The following is a 15,142-nucleotide window of genomic DNA, read 5'->3' as shown; positions in this document are numbered from 1 at the left end:
GGATCCACCGTTGACCCTACGATCACCGATAAAATGGTGCGCTCTGCATGATAATAGGCTTCCATGGTCGTGGTCGTTTCCTATAAGATTTATAACGTAGGTTATAGACGAGGAAAGTGTATTATAAGTAATTTGAGGAATTTCTTAATATTTTTTTTATTGAAGTGCTCCAGTAGTATGTGTGGAGATTTTTGTAGGTAGTAAAAAGGGTTGCGGCCAAAATATGTCTCATTATAAAATTAATATTTATGTAATGGATCAGTTTTACTGCAAATTAATTTTAATTTAATTGTTTTTTAACCTCAAAAGTATATGATTTAGAGTCTATGAATGGACATAGACTTATATACTTGTAGAAATATATTATGTTTGGAAATCATACAATAAGTTCCTAAATTCGATATTATTTTCATTGCCTGAACGGCATCGAACTCTGTCCACCGCCTTCTCACTATAATATTCTTTTTCACTTCCACAAATACAGATACATACCTACTTATAAGACAATCTGACTTTATCATGACATATAGAGAACGCAGCACGTTTAACATATGACGGAATTCGGCGTTGCTTGAAATAGCATACAACATAAATGTCATAAAACACGTTCCATTCTATACATATAGAACAATAAAGCCTTGCAAGGCCGTGTTAATGAAGGGCTAGTATTACCTTGAAGTGCGCATAGCCCTGTCCCTGCGCCTTGTGCAGATCTTGTAGATCGAGAAAATTAAGCAACGTAGGGCGCGGCCGAAAGTTGGATGGGTGGACGCTAGTGACTAAACTGTATGCGCGCTTTAATGCTTCGGAGGGCACGTTAATCTGTTTGTCCTGATTGTTGTAATACGATAACATTGGGCCCCTGACAAAATGTGGAGTATACGTTTCGAGACTATTTTTGTGAAAGGCAAAATCGATCAAATCAATAGAGTTTGGAAATCATGTTTTCTTTCGCCAACTCATTGTAATATACATTTTTTATGTCGGCAAAATGCGCTACTTTAAAAGTTGTGACCCTGGCGGTCACTGATCAGCCTATGAAGATCATTAAAGTGACTCAACATAGAACTCATTGCTAGAGAGAATCGCTGGCAATATTGCCAAGTTCTAGTTGTCAGCAAAGTTTCCATTCAGTAACCTTAGTATGAGTTTTTACGTTTTTACAAAAAATACTGGGTTTGTATTTGTTTACGTATTTGCCCATACATCTCCAATCAGCGTCCCTAGCGGACTGCATCAGAACTGATTGGAAATGTATGGGAAATACGTAAACAAATACAAAAACAGACATTTTTTAAAAAAACTTATACTAAGGGTACTGATGCAGTTTTTATAGCATTTTTACGAGCCTTATAAAGCAGAAGTATGTATTGCGGTTCCATTATAAACGTAGATCTACTTAATGGAACAAATAAAGAGCAATTATCGATAGAACACAACATAATAACAAGTATACAGCTTGTGGTTTCAATACCAATTACACGGATACTTTATAGCTGATATTTCCAAGTAATACACGTTATAATTTAAATAACAATTACGATACGATAGATAAGATCACCAAAGATTCTTCAATCGTATGATCTTAGGTAAGTCCGGTATTGAATTGTTGGTACACGATTTTAAATAATTTGTTTACAAATATCTCCACTGTCCAGGCTAAACTTTGTGCTGATGTTAATATGTTTTACGTTTTTAAGGTACCGCCGCTAATTCTACGTAAAAACAGCTGTGCTAAGCGCTGCTGTGTTCTGGTTTGAAGGCTGTGGCAAGGGAGACATACTTTTTCGATGCATTCCAGCTTAGTCCTCAAAAGTAGCGGCGCAGGAAAAATGTTCTACCGTCTTTACGGGCCCACTGTTTGATTACTCTAGTAACACCTGAAAGGAAGCTCTAAAGTTTATAGCTATAATTATGTTCAGCAACAAGCGCGCATAAGGGAAGTAATAAGTTGTAATTTATCCAGAGTTAAAGTTCCGTAGGCTCTTTAAAAACCCGTTGACATATCCACGCTGAATGGTCATATAATATTCATTCATCCATTAGCCTTTGGGTTTTCCGAAATACGTAAACAATGCCCATGGCCACAGGTAACTTGACTCATAGACTATAAACGTCAGTGTTGCCATATCCGTTAAGTATTTCCCCTGAAATTTATTTAAAAATTTAAATAAACCGAAATCTTGCCGAAATATATCCAAAATCCGTTGACATTTTACTTTAGTAAACAAAAGAGAAAACACTGAAAACGTAAATTTTAATTTTTATAATCGAATTTCAAGATTTTTTTCAGTTAAGTCATTATTTTTTATATTTCAAGCTTTTTAACATGTTTTCTTTCCATTATTGTTGTCAACAATTGTCAATTAAAACATCGTCTAAAAGTATTAAATTGAACATTGATTTTTCTTTATCATTTCTACACATTTTAAGTGTAATATTAAATAGTATTTTAGATGACCATCAACCAAATTGTTTGTAAAGTGAGCAATACTTGTCTCACCACATATATGTTACAATGGTAGTTTTTCTCTTTATTTGATCTTATTCGCTATTTGTAGATTTCGCAATGTGTACAATGTATCATCTTTCATTAGAATTACTGATAGTTAGTTTTGATTTGTTTACTTATAACCTCATGGTTTTCTGAAGTTTTGTAACACAAAAAACCCTCAATCTGTAACCACTAGGCTTCCGTGTAGTTCTCGAATGAATCATGAGTCGTTTTCCATTTCGGCCGGAACACTTACTTCATACCACTCTTAAAAGCAGTAGATTTAATTGAGCAGTGTGAGCCATAGCCTTTTCATCTTTAAGAAGTATTTTCATCTTTAAAGAATATCCTTTTCTTAGCTTCCTACTTAACATTAATTTTTGACAAGAATTTTTCACAAGAAAAATATTTGGTTCATAGTTTATAGGCGATTTTCCGAAATGAGAATCAAGTGTCAGTCAGGGCCGATCTGATGACCCTATAAGTACATGAAATCAAAACATCAGTTTATTATAGCAGCAATGATAGTATAATATTTAGAAACTCGGCCTCACAATGAGAGATCCGAAGTTCGAATCGCAATCACACCTCTGCTTTTCAGGGTTATGCGGGTATTAGAAATTAATTATCCATAAACTGTGAACGAAAGCATTGTGAGGAAACTTGCCAGCCTGAGACTTTTAAAAAATCTTCTCTAAGATGTGTAAAGACCATCAATCAGTACTTAGGTAGGGCGGTTCAATGAGCTAAACCCTTCTTTCTCTGAGGATTATGGCGTGAACCCCTGTCACTCTGAGAGGTGACCGGTATCTAGCAGTGGGAATAAAACATATACATAATGTGGGAAAGTAATGGGCAGACCTTTAAAACCTTGTATTGACTAGTTAAGTAATCCTAGAATTTTGGACTTCGCCTAATGTATTTTTTGTCCAAATAAACGCTGTCAAGGTAGATTGGAAAATATATTGGAATAACATTAAATTTTAAACAGCGGTTTCGTGGTTTGTAAGTGGAAGTTTTTTTAGCAATTTATTATTCTATTTATAGTTTGTTTATTCGTGAAAATACGTAGTATAAATTAATTAAATACTGTATCTTATATTAATTAGTAGGTAGGTATTCCAGGTGGTAGAAATGTATGTGGTTCGATTCTGTAGGTATCACCGCTGCTCCTACACATTTCTCATATTGCCTATCTATGACGGTTTATGAGATTAGCCTTGTAACAAACAGGCAAACGAACAGCGGAGGGTTAGTAATAGGATCTCAATTTACTCTTTGGTTACGGCCATAGATAAATATAGATATCTCAAGTAAGTAAGTTGTAATTGAAGGAAGCCATTAAATGGTTTAAACGGCTGACAAATGTGTCAACCGTTTAATGGATGTCATGGTGTAATTTACGCGGAACAATGCCGGCATGTGCAGTTAAGACGTAAAAAAACACGAAATGGAAGAAAAAGTGCGAAGAAATATAGCTTCATTCGTAAATCATCTAAAAATTACATTTTTTAATTATTTTTCAAACACGAAATTAGATGACAGTGACAGTTTCAATTGTCAAAAACGGTTACATTTTCTTGTTAGGAGTGAGTAATCTTTACTAATCTATGGTCACGGTACTCTAAAGTAGGTATGTTTAACTAGTGAGCTATTACGATAGTAATTTTGAAGGGTAAGAAGTTATCAATAACTTAACTATTTCTCTTCTTGTAAATGGTAAACAAAAACAGGTTATATTGTCATTATTTCTATTTTAAAATGAAGATTAAATAACTTCCTAGCTGACGAGGCGTCCCCGACCACAAGCGTATACCTACCACATATTTTATTTATAAAATTACTTGTCTGTCTTAAATTACTGGTAGATATGTTTGTTTTTTTTTTATAAATTAAATGTCACTTGCTAAATGAACGAAAACATCGTGAGAAAATCTATATGCCAGAATAAAAAAAAGTTTCTTAAAGGTCTATCAATTCGCACTTAGCCAGCGCGGTGGACTATTTATATAGCTTAAACACTTCGCTCTGAGGGGAGACCCGTGCCCAGCAGCGGAAAGGTAATGGATTGATGACGATGAGCGTATACAATAAATTATTGTTGTAGTATAAAAAATATTCAGATTAGAATTCTAAATTCGTACTTCTGATATCTGTCTGACCGGGGATCGAACCCAAATCCCTCAGCGCGTCAGACGTCAGACGGAACCGCCACGGGGGTCGTCAAATTTTTAATATACAAGTGAAACAAAAACCTTTCTGTCAAGAATATAAATCAGCTGATTAGCTGAGTGTTATGGTCTTTGTCAAGGTCGTCCGCCCCGACTTTGTCCGTCCGACTTGATTTTGTGTTGATATATATTTTTAATTTGAAGTACTGTTTTCGAGGGATAAATCTAGGGCCAGAGGATAGATAGGGATTTCTACTTATCTGATCGCGAGCGAAGTCGCAGGTAAAAGCTAGTAGTAGGTACTATATGTAAATATTCAATATGTTTCATATCAAAACCACCAGCGCAGGTGACAACGATCACGTAGGCAAATCGATTTGCACAACTCGAGCACGTATCGATAATACGTTAATCGATACGTTACGACATTCGAAAATAGTTATATCTTTATCATACTGGTATCAACTGTGAAATGTATGTAGCGTATGGAGGGTTGAATGGTCTATTTATAATTAATTGTCGTTGAAGTTTATTATTTCATATTGTTAAATCAAGTTTAATAAATAATTGGCGCAGTACGAGTCGAACTTTCACACGGAGGGTTCCGTACCACCAATTTTTTATTTAAAGTATCTGTAATTATAGAATCGTGAAAATTTAACCTTTTCAAAGTGTATATAAAGTGAAAAACGTAGAAAAATAATGGTTTCTGGCGTAACGGAATGTTTGAACTCGATTTTTATCCACTTTGAGTGGTCCGATTCATTTAAATTTTTGAACAATTATCAAGAACCGATAATACAAAATTTTCATAAGTTTGTCCCATTCTCACCATAAACATCGTCAGGATTAACGATTTTCTTGTTTTTCGTGGTTTTTAGCTTTTTAAACTATAATTTATAAAAACATGAAATTATAATCAATTGGTGTCCTTACAGCTGCACCAACTTGGTCCATTGAATTAAGTATCGCATGTATTTTTACTCCTTTTGGAATCGCGATGTCGTTGATATAAATATGTGACCTCGTGTTGTTGACAAATTTTGATGCCATCTGACTACGCGAGGTAAATGAATGTAGGTATTTTTATTACATTGTAGCAAGCGAGTATTTTTTCTTTTTTTTTTATAATATACGGGTAGCAGACGAGTCCACCTGATGGTAAGTGGCTACTGCCGCCCATGGACATCTGTAATCAACCCCAGATAGGATTAGGTATTCCTACCTGAGGTCGGCCACAGATGCGCCGCTACCCCTGAGGACTAAGCTGGAACGCCTCGGAAAAGTTTGTCTCCCTTACCACACCCTTCAAACCGGAACACAGCAGCGCCTAACACTGCTGTTATTAGGTAGAAATAGGTGTGGCGGTGGTGCCGCCGGAGTCGAACCATAAAAGGTTCTACCACCTTCAAAAAGTATACAGTCCATCTGGACTTTATAACGCTTATAAATATGTAAGTACGTAATTATTCCTTAGATAGGATTGAAGTATTATTTGAGGTCGGCAACAATAGCGTTGCTATCTATAAGGATTAAGTTGGAATGCATCGTGCTGAATCGTGCACTTTAGTCAACACTAAAATTAAGTACACAGTACCCCTTGACACTGCTGTTAACAAACAGACATAGGTTTTAAGGTTGTTGTGCTTCTGGAGTCGACACAAGTCGTGTACAAACACACGATTACTTGAATCATAAATATGTGTGGTCTGAAAATGCCTAACATGGTCCAAAATAGTAAGACAAAATTGTACGAGAAACTTTTATGGAAAAGATTGGTGCTAAGGTCTTTCTTTCGAAGCTTTGGTAGAAAATTTACGTTAAAAAGAGGTCTATACTATAGAGGTCTACTTTGAATATTTTTTCTGTATTGTGGAGTTCTACCGTATTTAACCTATTTCCACAATAAGCAGTTACATTAAACTTGGTCACAACGGTTCGTGTAAAGATTAGAAAAATCGGTGAAATCGCGAGTAGTCGACAAATTATACATTACCCATGAGTATTCGGCCGCAATATTTGATTATGTGATTTGAGTCACATTTGATAAATGGTAAGTACACTTGACTCAGTAGTCATCAATGACTCGAAATTGCAAGTCATATTAGTAACCTAGTTAAATAGAAAATTAGGTTGTGTACATTTATAAACCGTTTTGAGCTGTGGGAAAAACTTTTTTTTTTAATACTGAAGTATCAAACGAAAATGCAATCCTGATAGTAAGTGTTTACTGCCGCTCATGGATATTTGTAATCAACCCTAGATAGGATTATATTCCAACGTGAGGTCGGCTACAGATGCGTCGCTACCACTGAGGATTAAGGTGGAATGCCGCGGAAAAGTATGTCTCCCTTACCACACCCTTCAAACTGGAACACAGCAGCGCCTAACACTGCTGTTATTAGGTAGAAATAGGTGTGGCGGTGGTGCCGCCGGAGTCGAACCACAAAGGGTCTACGACCTTCAATGAATAACATATTTTTTATGTATTTAGTGTTCTTGAGTATTAATAACATAAATTTTGTTCCTGTAACATTATTTTGTCGTTATAGATATAATGAGTATTGTAATTGATATTATGTTTTCTTTTCTTTTCAGGTATGTGTAACTACTTATAAGGCGTTTCGACGTCAAGGTGCTAGGGCGGAATTGGTTTGTACAGATTAATTTTTGGTGGTATTTTATGCAGCAATCATTAATTAACTGACTTTTGACTTTTGCTTGAAATTGAACCATAATCATTGTAGATTTTTTTTTGTTTTGTTAAAAAGCAAAAATATAAACATGTTTTTAATTTATCATGTAATGTTTTGTTTTCTTTTTTTGTCTGAAGATTGATTATTGAGGTTTTGATGTTACAATAATTTGAAACAAAAAGTTTACAATCATTGAAAATATTTTTTTTCTTAGCCTATTTATATAATTAAATAATCTTATGTACAAAATAATATTTTAAGAATACTTGCATAAATAAGAGATAACCAAACTCGTTATATGCATTTCTGTCTCGCTGGAAATCGAACCTGGGATTACTGGCTATTGATTAAGGTGACAACGATTACTTTCTTCTTAAAATTATATGAGAATAGTTTCAATATAAAATTTCCTGATAAGCATAATTAATAGAATAGGTGTAAATTAGAGAATTGTTATAATAATTGGCTAAGTGCAAGTCGAACTCGCATATGGTGGGTTCCATACCACCAAATTTTCATTTTCTAGTATTTTATATGATAGCAGCCATAGAAGTGAATGCATGTAAAATGTTAACTGTAATATATAAACTGAAATAGGGGTCGCCATACAAGTTTTGCACTTTATCTTTTGAATCGTAATAGGTTGATAGTTCAAATCTTCACATTGCATTCACTTCAATGGCGGCTATAACATCAAATAAAAAAAATGGTGGTACCCCTGGGTGTGCGAATTCGACTTGCACTTAGCCAATAATTATTTTTGTAGCATATATTAATACATCAAATACTGTAGTGTGTGTAGTATGTGTGTGTGTATGTGTACTTACTTGTGGTTCTGTCTGGTAGTCCCAATTGGCATCGGTGAACTGCATCATCGTCGCTATTACAGGAATGTCCATGAAGGCCTGTTCACTGTCACCAGCTTCTATGAGGAGTACCTAGCGAGAAATAAGGAGTTTACTAGTAGTTTGAAGGTGCTACAACCCTTTGTGGTTCGACTCCGGTGGCACCACTGCCACCCCTATTTCTGCCTCATAACAGCAGCGTTAGGGGCTGCTCTACGACTACACCCGCTACTCACGTTACTCTCTCTGCAACTAAACCCGTGGCCAAACTTTAGGTAGGAGTCTACCCTTTTTCACCACGCTTTTATTAGCTTGACCTGTATGTAACGGAATCTTTGAACACGATTTTTACCCACCTCGAACGGTCTCATTAATTTATCATTTTGAACACTTATCAAGAACCGATGACAATACATGATTTAAATAATTTTGTCCCATTCTCCTCATCAGGATCCTCAGAATATCGATTTTAGCGTGGTTTTTAGTTTTTAAACTATAATTATTAGAGTTATTTCTTGTCAGATATTCGTATCAATGGGTGAGGAACTGAATGTTTTTTACTGATCTGACTGATCATTTGTTACTTTAATCTCATGTAAAAATCTTCCGTGTTTCAAAGGTTCAGAGGTCACAAAGCCATAAAGATCCCTATTAAAATCTGTTTTTGTTTCAACCAAGTACATAATTGTAAATGATATAGGTACAAATCAATTCGAAATTGTAGTTTCCTTAAGCGCAGGAAAAATCTGAATATTACAGATTGGTACAGAGAATTTACTCATTAAACATTCATAAGTAATATAGGGCTGCCTTTAAAGGTATTTTAAAGGTACGATCAGGTACCGATCAAGATCATCAAGGTACCGATGACACGTAACTGTCAATATATAAAGACGATATTATATCCGCGTACATACATATGACATTTATTGTAACAAGATTCGTTCTGAGCACATGTGAATGCGTTGAACGAAACAGCGATGTATTTTTATATCGCGGAGAGTAATGTTTTGCGAGCGTATGCATGTATGTATGTAGAGCTTGTACACAAAACTGAATTAAATACTTTATTTAGTTTTTAATGTACGAAAAAATACTTAAAAAATCATGATTTCAATTTTCACCATTCTTTAGAAGGTCGTAACTCGACAAATAAGCACTCTATAAAAATAATATTGTATGTTCACATTCCTATCCACTAGGAATATAATTGACCCCAATATGAACAAAATTCAGTAGCCTTTTTTTTTCCTGTCCGCTTGGCGTGAAATGCCCCACATAGGAGGGTTCGCTAGGTTCGTCTTAAACTCTTAAACTGTGAATGTCACGTAGGATAAATTACTTCTCTTTAGGTATATATCTCTTATCACTTTTACCACTCCTGCAAAACAGAACACCGCAGCGTTTAATATTGCTGTTAGGCAGAAAAGGGTTCCTACCACTATCATGGTTTTGGGTAACGCTAATTCTGTGAAGGAATTATTTATTTATGTAAAATTATTATTGCCCATAGTTGGTTGAGATTTCTCACCATCTGGTCCCTTACTACTTCTAACATAGAATTTGGATTATATCATGACTGTTTATCGAATCATTTAGTGTTTCAATGTCAAATGAATAAATTCGAGGTAAAACTTATACATTATTCATATGTCATCTAATAGGGTTATTGTCATTTTAATTATAAATTAAACTTCAGTGACATTACTGTATGTAATTGAATAAAACGTGGGAATATTACAGGATGCCTTATTTGTACTCGTACTAAATGAAGTCGTTCGACTCCCGGTTAGAATAATTGATTTTTAAATGAAAATCGGCCGCGAAATTGCTTTCAGCATGTTTCGCTAATCCTAATCGCAAGTTTCTGATTTCGCCATCCACGCATACTTGAATATTTTACATCGAATTGATTATCAACACTTTATCTTTAGTTGTGTGTGTGTGATGACATCGTTTACCGATACATTTTCCGTAAGCACTTAGTAGATACGGCACATTCTTATTTTATCGATTAGAACTATTTGGTCAGTTTATACGACCGGTTATGTTAACTTGTTTTTTAATAGATAATGGATTTTTGGTCGATGGGTCAATAACACGGTCGTTTGGTGGCAAAATAGTTAAATTTTCCACGTCATTTTGAAGTTTGACATTACGTCAAAATGACTGTTTTGAATTTGTTTTTGTTACAGTTACGCATTTGTGTTAAAAACATTTGGAAACCCCAGTTTTTGCTTATTTTTTTTTACTTGTTAAAAATATTTATAGTATAAACTTTAGCTTATATGAAGCCGTATTGATATTTTTATTGTATTCGTATAATAGTGAAAAGTCAAAACGCCTGTTCAGCAACCCTAGGAAAGTGGAGGTCGGGTGGAAAATTCTTTGGAAACCCTCCGTCGAGGTCCAAATCTAAAGTGGATGTTTCTGCGCCTGGCTCGATAGTTCTTTGCCAAACTAAGGTTTCGTTGTTACTGAAATGATATTTTCAAAGAAGAATTAATTTACCTTGGTGGCTGAACTTTGCGCTGCATCTCCTTTGTCAAGCTGAGTTGGTCAACTAATTCCGATGTTGATATTACATATCAGCGAATAGTTATATTATATACTTAAATACCTCACTTTTATAATAGTCGTATGTCTATAGTCGTATACATGTGGGATGAGCGTTAAAACATTTTTATATTGTGGTAAAACTCCCGGACAGCGCCTGACATAGCCAACGACACTACGCTCAGAGATATCTGGAATTTAAAAGATTCCTTCCCCTTTCATAAAAAATATATATGCAGATAGATTTTTAAAACTAATAAAAAATAATTAATAATTTCCCCTTTGCAACGTTATCTCCAAACACTAATGTTACCGTCACTAAAGTTGGAGATGTTAAAGTTTAAATATTCCTTCGCAGATGTATAACTTATATTGATATATTCTTTGATTCTTGGCGTGTGTGTAATAGAACTATTGAAAATTAGCTTAATTATTGTGTCATGAATTTAAACCTTTATTATTTTACGTCAAGCGAATCGAAGACGTCACAGTTGAACTAAAATCTATGGCGATGACCACATGATGACATAAGGGGGAACCCGCCGGATTTAGTCGAAATTCATTCTGGTTCTCTTAACTAGATTATTTGGTTTAAACGTATTACAAAAAAGTTTGACGTCATGGGTGTTCGGAATCACAGTATGAACGTTTTGTGAAAATCCTATGTATTAAGTATTGAAACAGTAATTGTAATGTCATGTTGCTAGTGTTCGCATGTAAGTGGTCGTGCGATTTGCGAGCTTTGTCAAATATAAGCAGTATGTGGGTAAATCATAGTAAAGATTACTCACTCCTAACAAGAAAATGTGACCAGTTTTGACAATTGGAATTGTCACTGTCATCTATTTTCGTGTTTGAAAAATATTAAAAAATGTCGTTTTTAGATAATTTACGAATGAAACGATATTTCTCCGCACTTTTTCTTCGATTTCATATTTTTGCATCACTTGACTGCACATGCTGGCATTGTTCCGCATAAATTACATCATGGCAGCCATTAAATGGCTGGCACATTGTCAGCCGTTTAAGCCATTTAATTCCTTCTATTACAAGGCGGTGAGATATCTATACTTATCTATGGAATAAATAATAGATGTTCATGGGCGGTGGCCATTTGCTATCGGTAGACTGCATGCTCATCTGCTACTTCAGCATTATGAAGTAAAAAAATGTTTCAAAAAAAAGTGTTTCGTATTCTTCATAGAATACTCAATCATTTGATACCCATGTCATGAGGGTTTTTTTTAATAATATAGGAGTAGCAGACGAGTATGCAGTCCACCTGATGATAAGTGGCTACTGTCGCCCATGGACATCTGTGATCAACTCCAGATAGGATTAGATATTCCTACCTGAGGTCGGCCACAGATGCGCCGCTACCTCTGAGGACTAAGCTGGAACGCCTCGGAAAAGTATATCTCCCTTACCACACCCTTCAAAACGGAACACAGCTGCGCCTAACACTGCTGTTATTAGGCAGAAATAAGTTTGGCGGTGTTGCCGCCGGAGTCGAACTACAAAGGGTTCTACCACCTAAGGGTTCGTACACAAAACTGCGATGCGACGTCGCATCGCAAAAATCTGCGAGCTCCCTCGACGCATCGCAAGAACTTGCGAATTGATTCGCATCGCACAGTGGTTGTTGTTGTTGGTCACCCTGAGAGACGCTACGCCGCACGATATCGCATCGCAGCAATTCGCATCGCAATTTTCTGCGTTGCGAATTCGCATCGCGTCGCATCGCAGTTTTGTGTTCGAGCCCTAAAACCGAAGGATGTATTAAATTTAGTCCGTTTGACATCTAGGAACGTCCACCATATTTGATTTATGACCATTAAAGTAATCTTGCAACCAAACGTGTGTACAAAAATTTCAGCTCAATTAATTGAGGTTAACGAATTTAAAATTCATTGGTAAGATTTGCTCCTTACACACAAAAATTTATTAGATAAAATAAATAAATAAATGTAAAAAACCTTACATTAAAATGTTTAACTTCAGTCAGCCGGTTACTCAGCACACATCCAGCGCTGCCAGCTCCAATGATCACAAAGTCGTATTCCGTGTCTATGTGATCAGCATCAGCTGGTTCCTCATGTCGGATAGACGCGGCGTCGGCCAGGAAGCCCGTGATGGCGTCGAACACCGCACCGTCATGTGGCGATGCAGGAAACACGCATATTATGCTGTGAATTAATTAATTATCAGTCTTCATATACAGGAACTGTATTATTAAGGTAACAGGGACAATATAAAAAAGTCTTATACACAATATACAAAAATAATTTTATATACGTAAGTACATTTTTGTGGAAGTCTTTGTGTCATTGAACTTTCATTACCTATGATCTCAATTTCAGGAATCTGTCATGTCAGCATAACTTGTTTTACAATATTATAAAAATAATAAATGATTTGTTAATACAAATCAGTATAAAATTAAATTTGGCGTGAATCATTCGTGTGTACTACCTTAAAACTCAATAAATAATAATATTATACCAACAAACCTTTGGTGGTAGAATGGTTCTGTGGTTCGACTCCGGTACCACCACCGCCACATCTTTTTTTGCCTATTGCCTGTAGTGTTAAGCGCTGCTGTGTTCCGGTTTGAAGGGTGTGGTAAAGGATACATACTTTTCCGAGGCATTCCGAGGCATTAGTTCTTAAGGATAGTGGTGCATCTCAGGTATGAATCTTATCTGGGCTTGATAACAGATGCCCATGGGCGGCAGTCGCTTACCATCAAGTAAACTGCTAGCTCGTTAGCTACTCTTTAATTGTAGAACATTCCTTAAGATCTTTGTCCTTTCACAGTAATAACATTAGAAATTAATGAGATTCATTAATTTCTGAATGTTATAACTGTGAAAGTGTTAATACGCACATACTCGTAACTTCGAAAAATCGGTGAGTAGCTGGCAGTCGGACTTTTGACCCACCCATCGGGAGGCTGAGTTTCAACCACTACGCCTATTGGAGTTGTCCCTGTAGTTCCGGGACCAAAATAGGGCTACGGTATCCCCTGCCTGTCGTAAGAGGCGACTAAAAGGGGCTTCCGGGGTAGTGTGCGGCAAGATTGGGAGCTCGAACCACCCGGCCAGCGACCCTGGGAACGACGGCGGTATGTGTGGCCGCATGCCGTTGTACACACAGAGGATGTGGCGAGCTTATTCTCACCTGGGAGGAGCCCGATGGGGCAATCGCGCTTATAGGACTCCGGTTGCGTTCCCTGGAGATCCCGGAGTCTTCAACGCAGCCCCGAGGGGGGGCTTTAGTGCGGTAAGAATCCCATATAATCGTAATCGATAACGGAAATAAAACCGATGGACCAAAGGTATATTATTAAATATATACGTCAGTCTGACGCAATGACCGCGCAAGATCACAAAGAAAGGTAAGGTTTATGATACAATGTATACGATACATAATATACTCTGGCCTTTACGCCTAACCAGTTGTAGGCAATAATTGTATCGTGTGAATATCGTGTCACGTACGAGTATGTGTCTTCACGTGTACCACAAAGTGTAGGTATTGGAATCCTATGTGACGACCCGCGTGGCGGACCGGTCACCATACCGGTCTGACGCGCAAAGGGTCCCGGGTTCGATTCCCGGTCAGACAGATATCTAAATGATGAATTTAGTTTTCTTTTTCTGTTTGTGTATTTATTTATGTGTGTGTCCATGGCACCCACGGCACAGGGAATCCTAGTGTGGGGCTGTGAGTGTAGGAAGCGTTTAGCGTTTATGTGGTTCGATTCTGGAGGGTCCACGGCCGCAGCTATTTCTACCTTATAACAGCGGTATTAAGCGCTGTTTTGGATTTAAGTGTATGGCCACCATCCATCCATACCAGTAAAGTTATGTGTGTAACATACTTATGTAAGGCGTTCTAACTTTATCCTCAAGGGTAGGAATGCAACTGTGGCCGGCTTCAGAGGGTATTCTTATCTTTTTTGGTGTTGATCATAGATGCACATAGGTAGTGATAGTCAACTATCATCAGGTGGACTGCAAGGTCTGTTTTTAGAAATGGGCGTGGCAGTGGTACTTCCCCGCTCGAACCCAGCTGGCTCTACCACCTTTCACGTGTGTAGTACGTGTGAATAGGCACAAGTATGTATGTATCGGTTACAAGTGGCTTGTAACCACGGGTATTCCCTGACGATGGAACAATGTGTGGTTAAATTCCAGCCATGCTTACTATCTAATTGATTAATTTTCTATGTTTCTGAGAACTGTTGTGGTATGTATCTTACGATGTAAACTATACAATTACAATACAAATAACTTCTTCTATCTATTTGTTTTTAAACTACATTCATTACCATCTATGTAGTTTCTGTGACTGCTCTTATATAGTTTTATTACTTAG

At 36.5% G+C, this 15,142-nt stretch overlaps 2 protein-coding genes across 2 annotated transcripts in view; one reads left to right on the top strand and one right to left on the bottom strand.

Moving 5' to 3' along the window:
- The window catches only part of LOC140746463 (glucose dehydrogenase [FAD, quinone]-like), a 31,458-nt gene extending 18,133 nt beyond the window's left edge, over window positions 1–13,325 (bottom strand). Inside the window, exons 1-3 of the mRNA XM_073078615.1 lie at window positions 13,273–13,325; window positions 12,744–12,948; window positions 8,189–8,299 (exon numbers count right to left, since the gene is read on the bottom strand). Of these exons, the coding sequence (XP_072934716.1) occupies window positions 8,189–8,299; window positions 12,744–12,948; window positions 13,273–13,325 (369 nt within the window). The remainder of the gene's footprint in view (window positions 1–8,188; window positions 8,300–12,743; window positions 12,949–13,272) is intronic.
- The window catches only part of Flo2 (flotillin-2), a 398,911-nt gene that overhangs the window by 104,664 nt on the left and 279,105 nt on the right, over window positions 1–15,142 (top strand). The window lies entirely within an intron of this gene.

This window comes from Epargyreus clarus, unplaced genomic scaffold (genome assembly GCF_041222505.1).
Source record: "Epargyreus clarus isolate Ecla_fem2 unplaced genomic scaffold, WU_Ecla_fem_2.2 ptg000012l, whole genome shotgun sequence".
NCBI lineage: Eukaryota > Metazoa > Arthropoda > Insecta > Lepidoptera > Hesperiidae > Epargyreus > Epargyreus clarus.
The sequence above is the reverse complement of the archived record's forward strand: the minus strand, read 5'-3'. Positions and strand labels throughout refer to the sequence as shown.